General features: G+C 35.5%; 2 protein-coding genes across 2 annotated transcripts in view; both read right to left on the bottom strand.

Annotated features, from left to right (window-relative positions):
- The window catches only part of LOC107729220 (tonsoku-like protein), a 19,661-nt gene extending 11,779 nt beyond the window's left edge, over positions 1–7,882 (bottom strand). Inside the window, 16 exon segments of the mRNA XM_016539651.1 lie at positions 488–651; positions 732–804; positions 918–1,007; positions 1,086–1,141; positions 1,714–1,909; positions 3,529–3,654; positions 3,802–3,954; positions 4,143–4,288; positions 4,818–4,932; positions 5,057–5,228; positions 6,144–6,273; positions 6,398–6,581; positions 6,638–6,780; positions 6,975–7,070; positions 7,339–7,737; positions 7,849–7,882. Coding sequence (XP_016395137.1) covers positions 488–651; positions 732–804; positions 918–1,007; positions 1,086–1,141; positions 1,714–1,909; positions 3,529–3,654; positions 3,802–3,954; positions 4,143–4,288; positions 4,818–4,932; positions 5,057–5,228; positions 6,144–6,273; positions 6,398–6,581; positions 6,638–6,780; positions 6,975–7,070; positions 7,339–7,737; positions 7,849–7,882 — 2,277 coding nt within the window.
- Positions 7,883–10,032: 2,150 nt separating this feature from the next.
- LOC107729289 (erythroid differentiation-related factor 1-like) overlaps positions 10,033–14,358 on the bottom strand; it is an 18,930-nt gene continuing 14,604 nt past the window's right edge. Inside the window, exons 23-28 of the mRNA XM_016539755.1 lie at positions 14,140–14,298; positions 13,896–14,045; positions 13,652–13,805; positions 13,445–13,560; positions 10,770–10,948; positions 10,033–10,606 (exon numbers count right to left, since the gene is read on the bottom strand). Coding sequence (XP_016395241.1) covers positions 10,444–10,606; positions 10,770–10,948; positions 13,445–13,560; positions 13,652–13,805; positions 13,896–14,045; positions 14,140–14,298 — 921 coding nt within the window. The 3' untranslated portion in view covers positions 10,033–10,443. The remainder of the gene's footprint in view (positions 10,607–10,769; positions 10,949–13,444; positions 13,561–13,651; positions 13,806–13,895; positions 14,046–14,139; positions 14,299–14,358) is intronic.

Here is a 14,358-nt window from a genome sequence, read left to right as displayed (position 1 = left end):
ATTATTATTATTATTATTATTATTATTATTATTATTATTATTATTATTATTATTATTATTTCTGCAGTTTAGCGCCATCTGCTGTCAGAGAGTGAAAGTGCGCTTTCATTCAGTGCGTCTCTCACATGTTCCGCCATGTGCCTCTCGCTCGCGCTTGTTTACATCAGAGTGCGCACGCATCTTTCATGCAGCATACGGCGGTGTTGTGCATTTTGACCAGTTGATGGGAAAAGTATTCTTAAAATGCATTCAAAATTCGGAATAATTTGTAATATATAATTATTCACGGTATTTAGAAGTGCCCACGATAACAATATCGTGCATATTCATTACCGTGATATATCGCATTACCGAATACCGGCACAAGTCTACACAGTACACACATATATAATGTGTAAACAAAACCTTTTATTTTGGATGCGATTAATCGCGATTAATCGTTTGACAGCACTAGTTAATAGGTATGTGTAGCGTGTGTTTGCCTCACCTTGCTGTTGCGAACAGTGACTGATGCTCCTCTCTGTACCAGCAGTCGTGCGACATGGAAGTGGCCGCAGTTTAGTGTGTCATGAAGGGGTGTGACACCCTCACAGTCTCGACCCCCTGGGTCGTTTATATTCGCTCCACGGTCCAGCAGTAAAGCTGCAATCTCTGAAATAGATTTCAGTCTCTGATAAGCTCTCTCTATTTATATTGTCTAATGTCCATATTAAACTTGCAGACTGCAGTACCTTGATGACCCTAGTTACAGGCTTCATGCAGAGCAGTCCACCCGCAGTAATCCCTCAGGTTAACCGGGTGACCCTGTCACAGAATAACAAACACACACATCAAATACTTTCTCAAGAAGGGCAAAAGCACAAATCTTTTAGAGTCATTTCACTCTTAAAAAGCGAAGTACCATAAGCAAAACCCACCTGGTCAAGCAGGTACTGAACCTGCTTCGGGTTTCCCTCTATACAGGCCCTGTGCAGAACAGTCTCGCCCTTCTCATTCCGTCGATTCCACTGCGCAAACAACACCGAACAAACAATACATCAGAAGAGGATGAAGCGCAACATAAACCACAGTCTCTGAGATCTCACCCTCTGCGTCTTCCTCCTGCCCGTCACCATCTTATCGTAACCCTCCAGATCCTCATCTGCACAAACAGATTATTCACTTGCTCAGACATAAACGAACATAAATAAACATCTTTATTACATCAAAACAAACTGGACCATGGAAAGTATAGAAAACGCAGCATTGCACATTGCATAATTTCTAATTCAACATATAACTTATAAAATGTTTTTTTATTAATTCAAATGGAGCAAAAATAAAATACAAATATTTGATGAAACACTTAAAAAATACAAAAAATACTAGAAACACTAATAAACCTAAACAAAAATTAGAACGACTGCCTTGGCAACTCACTGAAATAAGATTTCAAATTTTGTTGAAATAATAAATTGACTAAAATTGAAATAAAATGAATTAAAACTAAACATAAATATTAATAAAAGCACCTAACAAAATGACTAAAACTTCAATTAAAATGAAAACTGAAAATATAAAAGCAAAAACAAATTCAAAATATCAATAATTACAAAAAATATATAAACAATACTAAAATAACACTGGTACCACTACAGTACTTTATGCATCTCATGCAGTAGACCTTATTAAAAGCATTCTGAACTCTGTACGTCGTGTGTGTGTGTGCATTACCAGAGTCTGAGTACTGGATGTCACTGTCCTCCAGTGGTTCACTGTTCTCCACCTCCTCTTCCTCATCCTCCTCTTCACTGTCCTCCAGGCTCAGTCCATCGCGCTCACACCGTTCCATCAGCCGCGCTTCAGTGTCGTCACACTGTGAGGAGCCGCAGCGCCGCTGGGCCTGTAGCCACGCTCTCAAAACACTCCTCTGAAATCACACACACAGCAATTACATCATTCATCTTCATTTCGCAAATACTTTCTTACCAAAAGTGGCATTTTGTCTTTGATTGTAGGTTCAATAACTGAGTTAAGTGTCTTCTTCATTATAATGGTTTTAATCCATAAACTGGGGTTTGAACCTATAACACTGGTTTAGCAGTCCAGAGTAATCTGTTCATCTCTGATTTATGCATGTAATGGTCTGCTGTTACTGGACACATAAAAGTAAAAAAAATAATATAAAACATAAAAAAATAATATCATATAACATAAAAGTAAGAGTAAAACATAAAATTCAAGGCATTAATGTTTGCCTACAAAAACCACCACTGGCTCTGCAACCCTTTACCTAAATTCATTACTTCAGACTTATGTGCCCTCTAGAAGCTTGTGTTCTGCAAGTGAACGGCGCATTATTGTGCCATCCCAAAGAAGCACAAAATCACTTTCACAGACTTTTACATTAAATGTTCCCTCCTGGTGGAATGACCTGCCCAACTCAATCCAAGCAGCTGAGTCCTTAGCCATCTTCAAGAAACGACTTAAAAACACATCTGTTCCATCTTTATTTGACCCTCTAACTCTAGAACTCTCTATTCTAATTCTATTCTTTAAAATTTTTTTTAAAAAAACGCCCCTTTTAGACTTGCACTCTATTTATTTACTAACCGCGTTTCAGAAAGGCGGGGCATAGAGGAGAAACAATAATGTACAGTATGTGGAAAATAATGTGTTTTTTGAACCTTAAACCGCATAAACATTTCATTACACCAAATACACAAAATAATGTTCTTTTTAGCAACATCATATGACCCCTTTAAAAAAAAAAAACTAACACTAGCTTTTCTATTCTTTTTTTTATTTTTTATTTATTATACAACAAAAGGAAAAAAAGACCTCTAACACTAGCTTGCTCTATTCTTTTTCTATTCCGTTTTCTTTTTATTTATTATTTAATTTAAAAAAAACCTTGCTATGTGTACTGCGTTAAGCTAACTGAGACTTATTATAGCACTTGTATATCATTGCTCTTTTGTTGATTTTGATTGCTTCCATTGTCCTCATTTGTAAGTTGCTTTGGATAAAAGCGTCTGCTAAATGACTAAATGTAAATGTAAAAGTGAATCTTCTAGATCTTAATTTTAAATCCTAGATTTCAAATATCGTTGCGCTATATCCAACTCACCATGTTATATTAATGCCATATTCACTGCGCATGATATGTAAAATTAGCATTACCTAGTCTTTATTTAAGAAAATGTGATTCCCAGCACACACAGACTCACCAGATTACTGAATGTAATGTTGATGGCGACACTGTTAAATTTCTTTTTACTTGCAAGTTTTTTTATTACTATAATACTAAATACTATAGTTGAATTACAGAGTAATAGCAATTTATACAAATTGTATCTGTTAACATTATTTAATAGACTGAGCTAACATGAATTAACAATTCAATTCATCGGCCACTCTGCTCTCTAAATTATCAGCATCGGCCACCACAAACACTAGCCAGTACCACTGTCAAACTAAACTGTTTTTACAAGTATACAGTGAGTCTTCTGCACATTAAACCAGTGTGTGAGGATTATTTTAACCAACCTGTAGTTTGTTTAGTCCTGATCTCTCAGCACAGCTCAGAGCAGCACTGAAACTGTGATCGAGCATCTCCATAGGCTGTCCGATCTCCTCCTCACAGCCAGCTATATTCAACCACGTCTCACACTCCTGAACAACACAAGCACAAGACAATGACTGGAAAATGAGGAAGTCTGTGCAGTGTCACTCAACTCTGAAGATGATATACAACAGATTTGACACACAAGCTGAGTAGTAGGCAGTTTGTGAGGAGTTTCTCATCTCTGGCTATGTTACCTCTTTAGGGTTGCCCTCTCTCAGCTTTAGTTCTTGTCTGTAATGTTCCACGGCCCTATGATGTTGTCGCAAATCTGTGTATGTGGCCACCAATGACACGTGAATGACGGTTAACTCACGAGCAGGCTTCCCTAAAGCCTCTGCACATGCCAGCTGATACACAAACACATGAGGTGAAAACTTTAAATGACGCTCACAGAAATATACTAAAAACAATAAAATAATAAAATTAAACGTAAATTAAATAAAAAAAATAAAGCATTAAAAATAAAATAAAATAAAATAAAATAAAACAGCAATATATTAAAAATTGTTTTTCGGTATATTGTGCATCTTCTTACTTACGTTAGATAAGCTTCCAGAGCCTTGTTATAGCAGCCCACTTTACAGTAAAGATCTCCCAGCTGCTCTGACAGATCCATGGCCTCGTGGGAAAATTTATCAGTCACTTCTGTCGCCGTCTGCTCCAGCTGACAGCCCCGGATTGCTGCATCAGACACACATTCAGTCAAACACCATGTCAGTGTCTGCTAATACTGTTATTAGAAGCCACAGTGCTTTGATTTAGCGTTTTCTAACTGAAAATCTGCATTACGTTCGAGAGATCAGCATTCAGCCCTAAGCTGTGCGGCTTTAAGAGATAAACCGTTGTCGGATCTCCTGATCTGATCAATTCTGTCAAACTCACTCACAGATGTTCTTAAAGGGGTCATATGATGCTTTTTTAAAGATCATTATTTTGTGTATTTGGTGTAACAGAATATGTTGACATGCTTTAATGTTCAAAAAACACATTATTTTTCAAATACTGTACATTATTGTAGGTCCTCTATGCCCCGCCTCTCTCAAACGCTTCGTTTTCTACAAAGCCTCTCCTTCTTTACGCAAATATTTCCACATAGTGAGGTAGATATGTGGGGGCGTGTTAGAACGAGCTGTTTTACGGGGGCGTGGCAGTAACACTCCAAAGAGAAAGGAAAACTTGAAATCGCATCATATGACCCCTTTAATCTCACCGTGTTTGAAATCTCTCTTGACGGCCTCACGATCAGAAGGCTGCTGGGAGCCCAGATAGAAGGCTTTCTTCAGAGAACGCCTCGCCGCCGCAAAGTCCCCAAGATGAAACAATATCTGAACAGATATACACCAAAAAATCAATACACCTGTCAAAAATCATTAAAGGGGACAGGAAACAACAAACTATGCAGGTAAAGACCAGCACATGATGATGATATTGCTGTTTGGAGATGATCACCTTGCCGATACTATGAAAGCACTCGCTCTCACTGAACTTGTCCTTCATCTTGCAGGCGCATTCTTTCGCCTGCTCGAAACAGCGCATGGCGCGCGAGTGCTGGCCGTTGCGGAAGTGAATGCTGCCCAGGTTGAAGTTGACACGATACAGATCTTCAAGAAGGTTGTTTTTCCTGGAGGAAAAGAGGTCAGATATCCACAAAATGGTCTTTCGTATTAGTGAATTAATTCTACAACGAAATTTTGATATTTTACTTAGTGTTGAAACTCAAATCATAAAAACAAATACTGTTTTATGTTATAAAACATTCTTAACCTACAAAAAAGTTGCCCAAATAAAGTTAAATGTAAATATATTTACATTTTATAGTTATATAAATATTAAATTTAAATTATTTTCAATTTGTTGCTTAGTTCATTTGCTGGTTTAAAATTTAATTCCTTTTTTTCTTTTTAATAATGATCATTTTGGAAACAGTTTTTGCTGCTTTATATTTTTGTGGAAACCACGTTACATTTTTTTGTTTAGTTTTTTTTTTTTTTTGATCAATTAAAAGTTTGTAACTTTTCGTAAAATTATAAAATGTCTTTACTGTCACTTTTGATCGATTTAATCCATCCTTCCTGAATAAAAGTATTAATTAAATTTTTTTTTATCTTACCCTGAATTTAAAAAAAAATTATTTTTGAACGATAGCGTATCACGATTTCCACAAAAATATTTAGCAGCACAACTGTTCTCAACATAATAATAATAAGAAATATTTTTTAAGTGGAAAATCAGCATATTAGAATGATTTCTGAAGGATCAGGTGACACTGAAGACTGGAGGAATGATGCTGAAAATTAAGTTTTTCATCACAGGAATAAATTACATTTTGAAATATATTCAAATAGAAAACAGCTCTTTTAAATTTTAATATTTAACAAAATCAATGTTTTTACTATACGTTTGATAAAATAAATGCAACCTTAGTGAGCATAAGAGTCTTTTTCTTTTTTCAAAAAAAAAAAAAAGTCTTCATTATTTTTAACTTTTGACCACTGGCATTTTTCACTTGTTTATAAACAAAAACAAAGTGTCTTACTCTGCGATGTAGATGCTCTGTCGTATGAAATCACTGCAGCGCTGCGGTTCCTTCATCCCATCATACACACAGCCCAGATTCAGCATGAGACGGGCTTTCATCTCACTCAGCTCTCGTGACGATACGGTACCTACAAAAACAGAGATACAGTATACAAAGTCTCCTTTTTTAGCAAACATAGTAGATCATCATAGTATATACTACATACTAGTAGTAATATTCTGACCAGGTTAACCATAAATTCATTCTTTAACCTTCCAGGCGCTCATCTACAATGGCCAAACTCTTCTTGAATGCATCTTCCGCATGCTTCAAGCTGTCCCGTGAATTGTCCGAATCGAACAGGAAGAGGTATGTTCGTCCAATAGTGGCCAGAGCCCTCTGCTCCTCTGCTGCATCATGAACAGATCGAGACAGATTCAGATGAAGCCTCTGGTGCTGAGAGAGAAACTCCATGTAATCACTCCATTTCTAACTAACATTTACTTGCAAACCTTCAGAGCCGCTTCGATGTTGCCCAGTTCTGCATAACATTCTCCAATCTTTCTATTGGCCACAGCAGAGCCAATCACATCGTGCAGAATCTCAGACAGCGCCAATTCCTGACGATGCTCTTCAATAGCGGCACGATAGTCGCCTAGAAAACACATCAGCCAGGCTGATTATCTCATAATACATTCACTCAACTGACATCTGTCACAATAATGGTGATAGTTCACAAAGCGACACATCTACGGGTTGAACCTACAGCCTTCAGGATGAGACTCCAAAACTTTATTCATTAAGCCACTTTTATTATTAAATCTACTAAGGGCTTCACTCTCGGTTTACCTGCTTTAGCGTAAACCTCCCCGAGCTGATTGCACAAACTGGCTTCTTCTTTCAGGTTATTGCTGCTCTGAGCTTTACTCTTGGCCTTCTGTAGTACTGCGAACACATGAAGAAAGAAATGAAACTTATACACACATATTGTATACATACATTTTGAATTATATATGTATGCATAATTATACTAAATCACAGTTGTTTAAAACACATTAACACAATAAATTAAAAATATATTGAAAGTAAATTCACTATAATATGTGTAAGATTATTGATGCCATTTGGCTGGATCAGAAGAAGGTAACAGTCTGAAAAAACAAGGAACTCTCAAGATATTCTGACCAGGTTAACCATAAATTCATTCTTTAACCTTCCAGCCGCTCATCTACAATGGCCAAACTCTTCTTGAATGCATCTTCCGCATGCTTCAAGCTGTCCCGTGAATTGTCCGAATCGAACAGGAAGAGGTATGTTCGTCCAATAGTGGCCAGAGCCCTCTGCTCCTCTGCTGCATCATGAACAGATCGAGACAGATTCAGATGAAGCCTCTGGTGCTGAGAGAGAAACTCCATGTGAGAATGACTCCATGCAATCACTCCATTTCTAACTAACATGTACTTGCAAACCTTCAGAGCCGCTTCGATGTTGCCCAGTTCTGCATAACATTCTCCAATCTTTCTATTGGCCACAGCAGAGCCAATCACATCGTGCAGAATCTCAGACAGCGCCAATTCCTGACGATGCTCTTCAATAGCGGCACGATAGTCGCCTAGAAAACACATCAGCCAGGCTGATTATCTCGTAATACATTCACTCAACTGACATCTGTCACAATAATGGTGATAGTTCACAAAGAGACACATCTACGGGTTGAACCTACAGCCTTTAGGATGAGACACCAAAACTTTATCCATTAAGCCACTTTTATTATTAAGTCTACTAAGGGCTTCACTCTCTGTTTACCTGCTTTAGCGTAAACCTACCCGAGCTGATTGCACAAACTGGCTTCTTCTTTCAGGTTATTGCTGCTCTGAGCTTTACTCTTGGCCTTCTGTAGTACTGCGAACACATGAAGAAAGAAATGAAACTTATACACACATATTGTATACATACATTTTGAATTATATATGTATGCATAATTATACTAAATCACAGTTGTTTAAAACACATTAACACAGTAAATAAAAAATATATTGAAAGTAAATTCACTATAATATGCAATATATTAGTGAAGTCACTAATTATATATCACTAATTTAGATCTCATTTACATTTAGTCATTTAGCAGACGCTTTTTTATCCAAAGGTTTATATATTAAATATATTTATATATGATATAAATTATATGAATATAAATATATACATTAAATACATGTCAATATTTACAAAATATATGCTGTATGTGTGTTTATTTATATATACATAATAAATACACAACACACACATATATTATGTAAACAAAAACTTTTATTTTGGATGCGATTAATCTCGATTAATCGTTTGACAGCACTAATATATACAGTATATACACACAGACACACATATCTAAACATAACTGTTAAAATATATATATTAAAATTTACTATTAAATATATATACATATAAACTGACATTTACATATGTAAAAAAATAAAATAAAAAAATACACACAAAAATATGTGTGGATGGGGTGGGTTACATTAAAATACTGATTTTTTTCATCAGTATTGAACAATACATGACAATAAATCACAGCCGATGCCCACAAATAATATTATCTACGGATTTAAGGAAAACAACTTACGCTTGATCTCTTTTGTAGACGTCATCCTGAGCACTTAGCAGGATCTCTACAGCCGATTACTGCAAACTCGCGCGCATCTAATGAATAACAAACACTACCGGCGCGCAAACAGCTGTAGTACTATAAAACACGTCCCCATTGATCTCTTTACAGCGGCTTTAAAGCTGATCAATGCTCATGATCATCTATACATATATTGATGAGTAGATTCATTCAAAGCGGCGCGCCAAAGTTCACGATACGGAAAAATTTAAAGACGCTGATTGGCTAGTGTAGTTGACGTCAGGAAGCTCCCATAATGCTCCTCGTGATAATGTCAATATCGAGTCGCCATCTTGATGAGGACATTACCGTTCCGTTTTTTTCAGTGAAATGTTTATTAAAAAGACACATATCATATGCCGGTGAAGTACACATATAAAGTTAGAAAAATGTGTTTATTTACGTTATTCTAATTACCAGTAGTCTCAATTATATTTATTGAATATCATTAATGTTATAAAATGCTTAAACCAAGTTTATTTGAGAGTAACAGGTGTTACTATTATTAATTAATGAGACTCAAGCGTTGATAATCATGTACTTCATTTCCTTTTTCTTGGAAGTGTATTTACGAAGCCTGCGATAATGAATGGATGCTTTGAAGCATACAGTTTTGGAGTGAATTTGGGGAATACGCTGGACTTTCATGGTTGCAAAATTGTAACAGTTGTTCAATATATAGCCTAGTTCTTACATGTATATTATATGACAAATCTATAACAAGTGTTTCAGACCTGAAAACAAAAACATGACAATAACTTTGAGCAGCTTTGAATTTTATTAAAGATTTAAAAGCCAAGCCATCACAAATTTGTACAATACTGTAACTAGATAATCGCCAGTTGCATTGACCTTTGCTACATTATTGCACATTTTTATTGAAAACCTTTTTTTATTTTTTTATTTTTTTTACAGTTCATGAGCTTATTTATGCACCAGAAAAAGAAAAGCCTGTGAGTGAAAGTCAAACAAAACCACATGTTCACATTTTGTACATATTGTCTCATTAGCAATAAATATCTGCTCTACAAACAACTGTGCAGTTTTAGTTTATTATCATACTGTTTTCATTAAAGAAAAAAAACTAATCATGTAGTAAGAGTCTGTGGACTCTTATAGGAAGTCTAGCACAATGTGAGCATAAGAAAGGCACTGCTGGTGAGGGTTGTAGTTCACATTTTCTTTCCAAGTCACTTGCCAAAACTTTTTTAATAAGAAAACCTTTTTTTTTTTTTTTTTTTTTTACAGTTCATGAGCTTATTTATGCACCAGAAAAAGAAAAGCCTGTGAGTGAAAGTCAAAACCACATGTTCACATTTTGTACATATTGTCTCAGCAATAAATATCTGCTCTACAAACAACTGTGCAGTTTGAGTTTATTATCATACTGTTTTCATTAAAGAAAAAAAACTAATCATGTAGTAAGAGTCTGTGGACTCTTATAGGAAGTCCAGCACAATGTGAGCATAAGAAAGGCACTGCTGGTGAGGGTTGTAGTTCACATTTTCTTTCCAAGTCACTTGCCAAAACTTTTTTAATAACATATCAGCTGTGGTTGGTTGTGTAAAAGCAAGATTGTTTCAACTCTAAATTGTTGCATGCTTGGCATTAATGATGTCAGGAAGCCGAAGAGTCCTTTGGATTTGATTCTCAAGATGATGATCTTGCTTCATCACTTCCTGTCGTTGGTTTCAGCTGATCCAGCAGCTCCATGAAAAGGGAAACCCGCTGAATGAGCGGGACGGACTTTTCGGCCCGCAGGAGGCGAGAATATACATTCTTGTAGATCTTCACCTGCTCCTCTTCTTTACCACTGCATATGAAAACACAAAACCACCACATATACATTAAGTGCCACATAATGAAACACTATAATGCCTTTGTTAGATAGTAACGATACTTTACTATCTGTTGAGTTTATATGGAATATGGTACTGAAGTATATTGCTGAAGTATGTATATTTTGTATCTCTCACCCAAGTTTGCGTTTGCTTGCAGTGCTGAGTTTAATCAGTTGCAGCAGCAGGAAGGAGAAACTAGGCTCAAAGATTCCAGTTAACTTCACAACCTCTTCAGTGTTGAGCTCAGAAGAGGAAGAACTATCTGAAGCCTCATGGAGTTCTTCAGGTCTGTCCGAGTCTTCTGGCGTCAATATCTGTCAACATGCAGCACATAACACTGTAAACATGACCATTCAACAAAGAGAACAATGTATTTGTAGAGAACAATTATTGTTGTTGTTATTCTTATTATTATTATAAATAATAATTATTATTATTATTCTTTTACAAATTTTCTCCCAATCCTCATCTGAGACATTAAAATTCCCTTCCTTTTTCCATTTGTCTCTAACATAAAATGTGTTTTCGGGGTTTGAAATGAAACTAAGAATATGTAAAGTTCTTCTGATGTTGTCTGATGCTTGCCTTTGACAAATAAAACCTGTTTGATCTAAATTAATGAGGTCTGGGAGAATCTTTTCTAATCTCCGTGCTAAAATGGAGGTAAACAACTTGTAGTCAACATTTAGAACACTAATTGGCCGATAGTTACCACATTCCAACTTATCTTTTCCCTCCTAATAATTATTATTATTCATACAATAATATTAAATCTAAGACACTTTTTCCAAGGGACTTACAAATGAGAAATAATTATTGTTAATAATAATAATAAACAAAATCTTAAACAAAAATAATAAAATAAATAAGACACTTTTGTCCAAGGGAGAAATGGTGATGGTGATGATGAGGATGATCATGATGATCATTATTATTATTATTATTATTATCTTTATAGACACATACATGCAAAGGAACAAATTAGAAATTATTATTATTACTAATAATAGTGATGATAAATATATTAACCTTAATATAATACACTTTTATCCAAGAGACTTTTAACCAATAATTATTTATTATTATTATTATTACTTTTTATTATTATTAATATTAATTAATAATAATTCATTTAATAATAAAAAGACACTTTTGTCCAAGGAACTTACAAATGAGAAATCATTATTGTTAATAATAAAAACATGAATAATAATAAACAAATAATAAACAAAATCTTAAACAAAAATATAAGACACTTCATATAAGACACTTTTGTCCAAGGGAGAAATAATGATGATTATTATTATTATTATTATTATTAATAAAAACTAATATAATAACCTTTATAGACTTTTTCGTGCAAGGGACTAACAAATGATACTACTACTAATAATAGTAATGATAATAAATATATTATATAATATAAATATAATAATCTTAATATAATACACATTTATTCAAGGGACTTATAAATGAGAAAGTATTATTGTTATTTATCATTTTTGTTGTAATAATAATAGTAATAATACATCTTATATAATACTTTATTTAATAAATATTAACATATCTTAATATAATAACCTTAATACAATATACTTTAACCAAGGGACTAACAAATGAGAAAGTATTATTATTATTATTATTATTTATGATCATAATGCATATTAACAATCTTAATAAAATAATCTTAATATAAGACACTTATCCAACGAACATAAAAATTAGAAACTATATTATTATTATATGTCTGTGTCTATACCTTTTCCTGTTGCTCCAGCAGCTCTTTATGGATGAGTTTGAAAGCGTGACGTGTTTCACACATGATCTCTAGAGCTCCTGTCAGAGTTTTCAGTTTCACAGCACTGCTGTTCTGACCTGGAAAACACAATAAAACATCCGATAAGAGCTTTACTCGTGTCCCATCAGCCTCTCCCAGCTGATATTTCCTGCAGTGTGTGTTCCTCACCTGCCATGGTGAACTCAGCGAAGGCCACTCTCTCCAGAAGCGTGCGGAGCAGCTCGCACGGGGCTTCACTCAGACTTATGAAGAGCCGCACAGCCTTACTGTAATGCTGCTCTGCCAGAGCTTTGTGCTGCTTACGGACGCTCTCGTCTCCAACCTGACAGAGAGAACAAACCATGTTAAGTCTTACTGTATATGTTGAAGATGAAGGTGTAGACTCTTCCTCTGCAGGTGACTGATGCTGTACCTGGTTGCGGTAGCAGCTGTGGTACATGGAAGCCAGTCTGTGGTGGATAGTGGCTGCTCTGTACTGGTAGAGCTGCTGAAACAAAAATATAAGACACTTCATATAAGACACTTTTGTCCAAGGGAGAAATAATGATGATTATTATTATTATTATTATTATTAATAAAAACTAATATAATAACCTTTATAGACTTTTTCGTGCAAGGGACTAACAAATGATACTACTACTAATAATAGTAATGATAATAAATATATTATATAATATAAATATAATAATCTTAATATAATACACATTTATTCAAGGGACTTATAAATGAGAAAGTATTATTGTTATTTATCATTTTTGTTGTAATAATAATAGTAATAATACATCTTATATAATACTTTATTTAATAAATATTAACATATCTTAATATAATAACCTTAATACAATATACTTTAACCAAGGGACTAACAAATGAGAAAGTATTATTATTATTATTATTATTTATGATCATAATGCATATTAACAATCTTAATAAAATAATCTTAATATAAGACACTTATCCAACGAACATAAAAATTAGAAACTATATTATTATTATATGTCTGTGTCTATACCTTTTCCTGTTGCTCCAGCAGCTCTTTATGGATGAGTTTGAAAGCGTGACGTGTTTCACACATGATCTCTAGAGCTCCTGTCAGAGTTTTCAGTTTCACAGCACTGCTGTTCTGACCTGGAAAACACAATAAAACATCCGATAAGAGCTTTACTCGTGTCCCATCAGCCTCTCCCAGCTGATATTTCCTGCAGTGTGTGTTCCTCACCTGCCATGGTGAACTCAGCGAAGGCCACTCTCTCCAGAAGCGTGCGGAGCAGCTCGCACGGGGCTTCACTCAGACTTATGAAGAGCCGCACAGCCTTACTGTAATGCTGCTCTGCCAGAGCTTTGTGCTGCTTACGGACGCTCTCGTCTCCAACCTGACAGAGAGAACAAACCATGTTAAGTCTTACTGTATATGTTGAAGATGAAGGTGTAGACTCTTCCTCTGCAGGTGACTGATGCTGTACCTGGTTGCGGTAGCAGCTGTGGTACATGGAAGCCAGTCTGTGGTGGATAGTGGCTGCTCTGTACTGGTAGAGCGGCTGACGAGCAGACTCCGTCTGCAGGTCGCAGTACCTCAGGGACTTCATCATGCTCTCGGTGACTTCCCTCTCGATCTGAAACACAGTGCGCTCATGTCAAGTGGAGTTCATTATTTCAGCAGTGTGTACGGACAGAATAAAGTGTGTGTGTGTGTGTGTGTGTGTGTACCTGCTCCTGTGCTTTACGGGACAGCGGCGCGTAGTCCTGGAGGAGTGTGGCCAATGTGAAATATGTTGTAGAGAGTTCCCAGTTTACAGAGTCCCAGACGGCTGAGTGACCCTCCCTGCAGCCCAGAGACTTCAGCGCCCGCTGATAGTAATCTATCGCCTATTGATGGAGAGAGAGAGAGAGAGAGAGAGAGAGAGAGAGAGAGAGAGAGAGAAAGAG

This window comes from Sinocyclocheilus rhinocerous, unplaced genomic scaffold (genome assembly GCF_001515625.1).
Source record: "Sinocyclocheilus rhinocerous isolate Xijiao unplaced genomic scaffold, SAMN03320098_v1.1 scaffold1268, whole genome shotgun sequence".
Classification (NCBI taxonomy): domain Eukaryota; kingdom Metazoa; phylum Chordata; class Actinopteri; order Cypriniformes; family Cyprinidae; genus Sinocyclocheilus; species Sinocyclocheilus rhinocerous.
The sequence above is the reverse complement of the archived record's forward strand: the minus strand, read 5'-3'. Positions and strand labels throughout refer to the sequence as shown.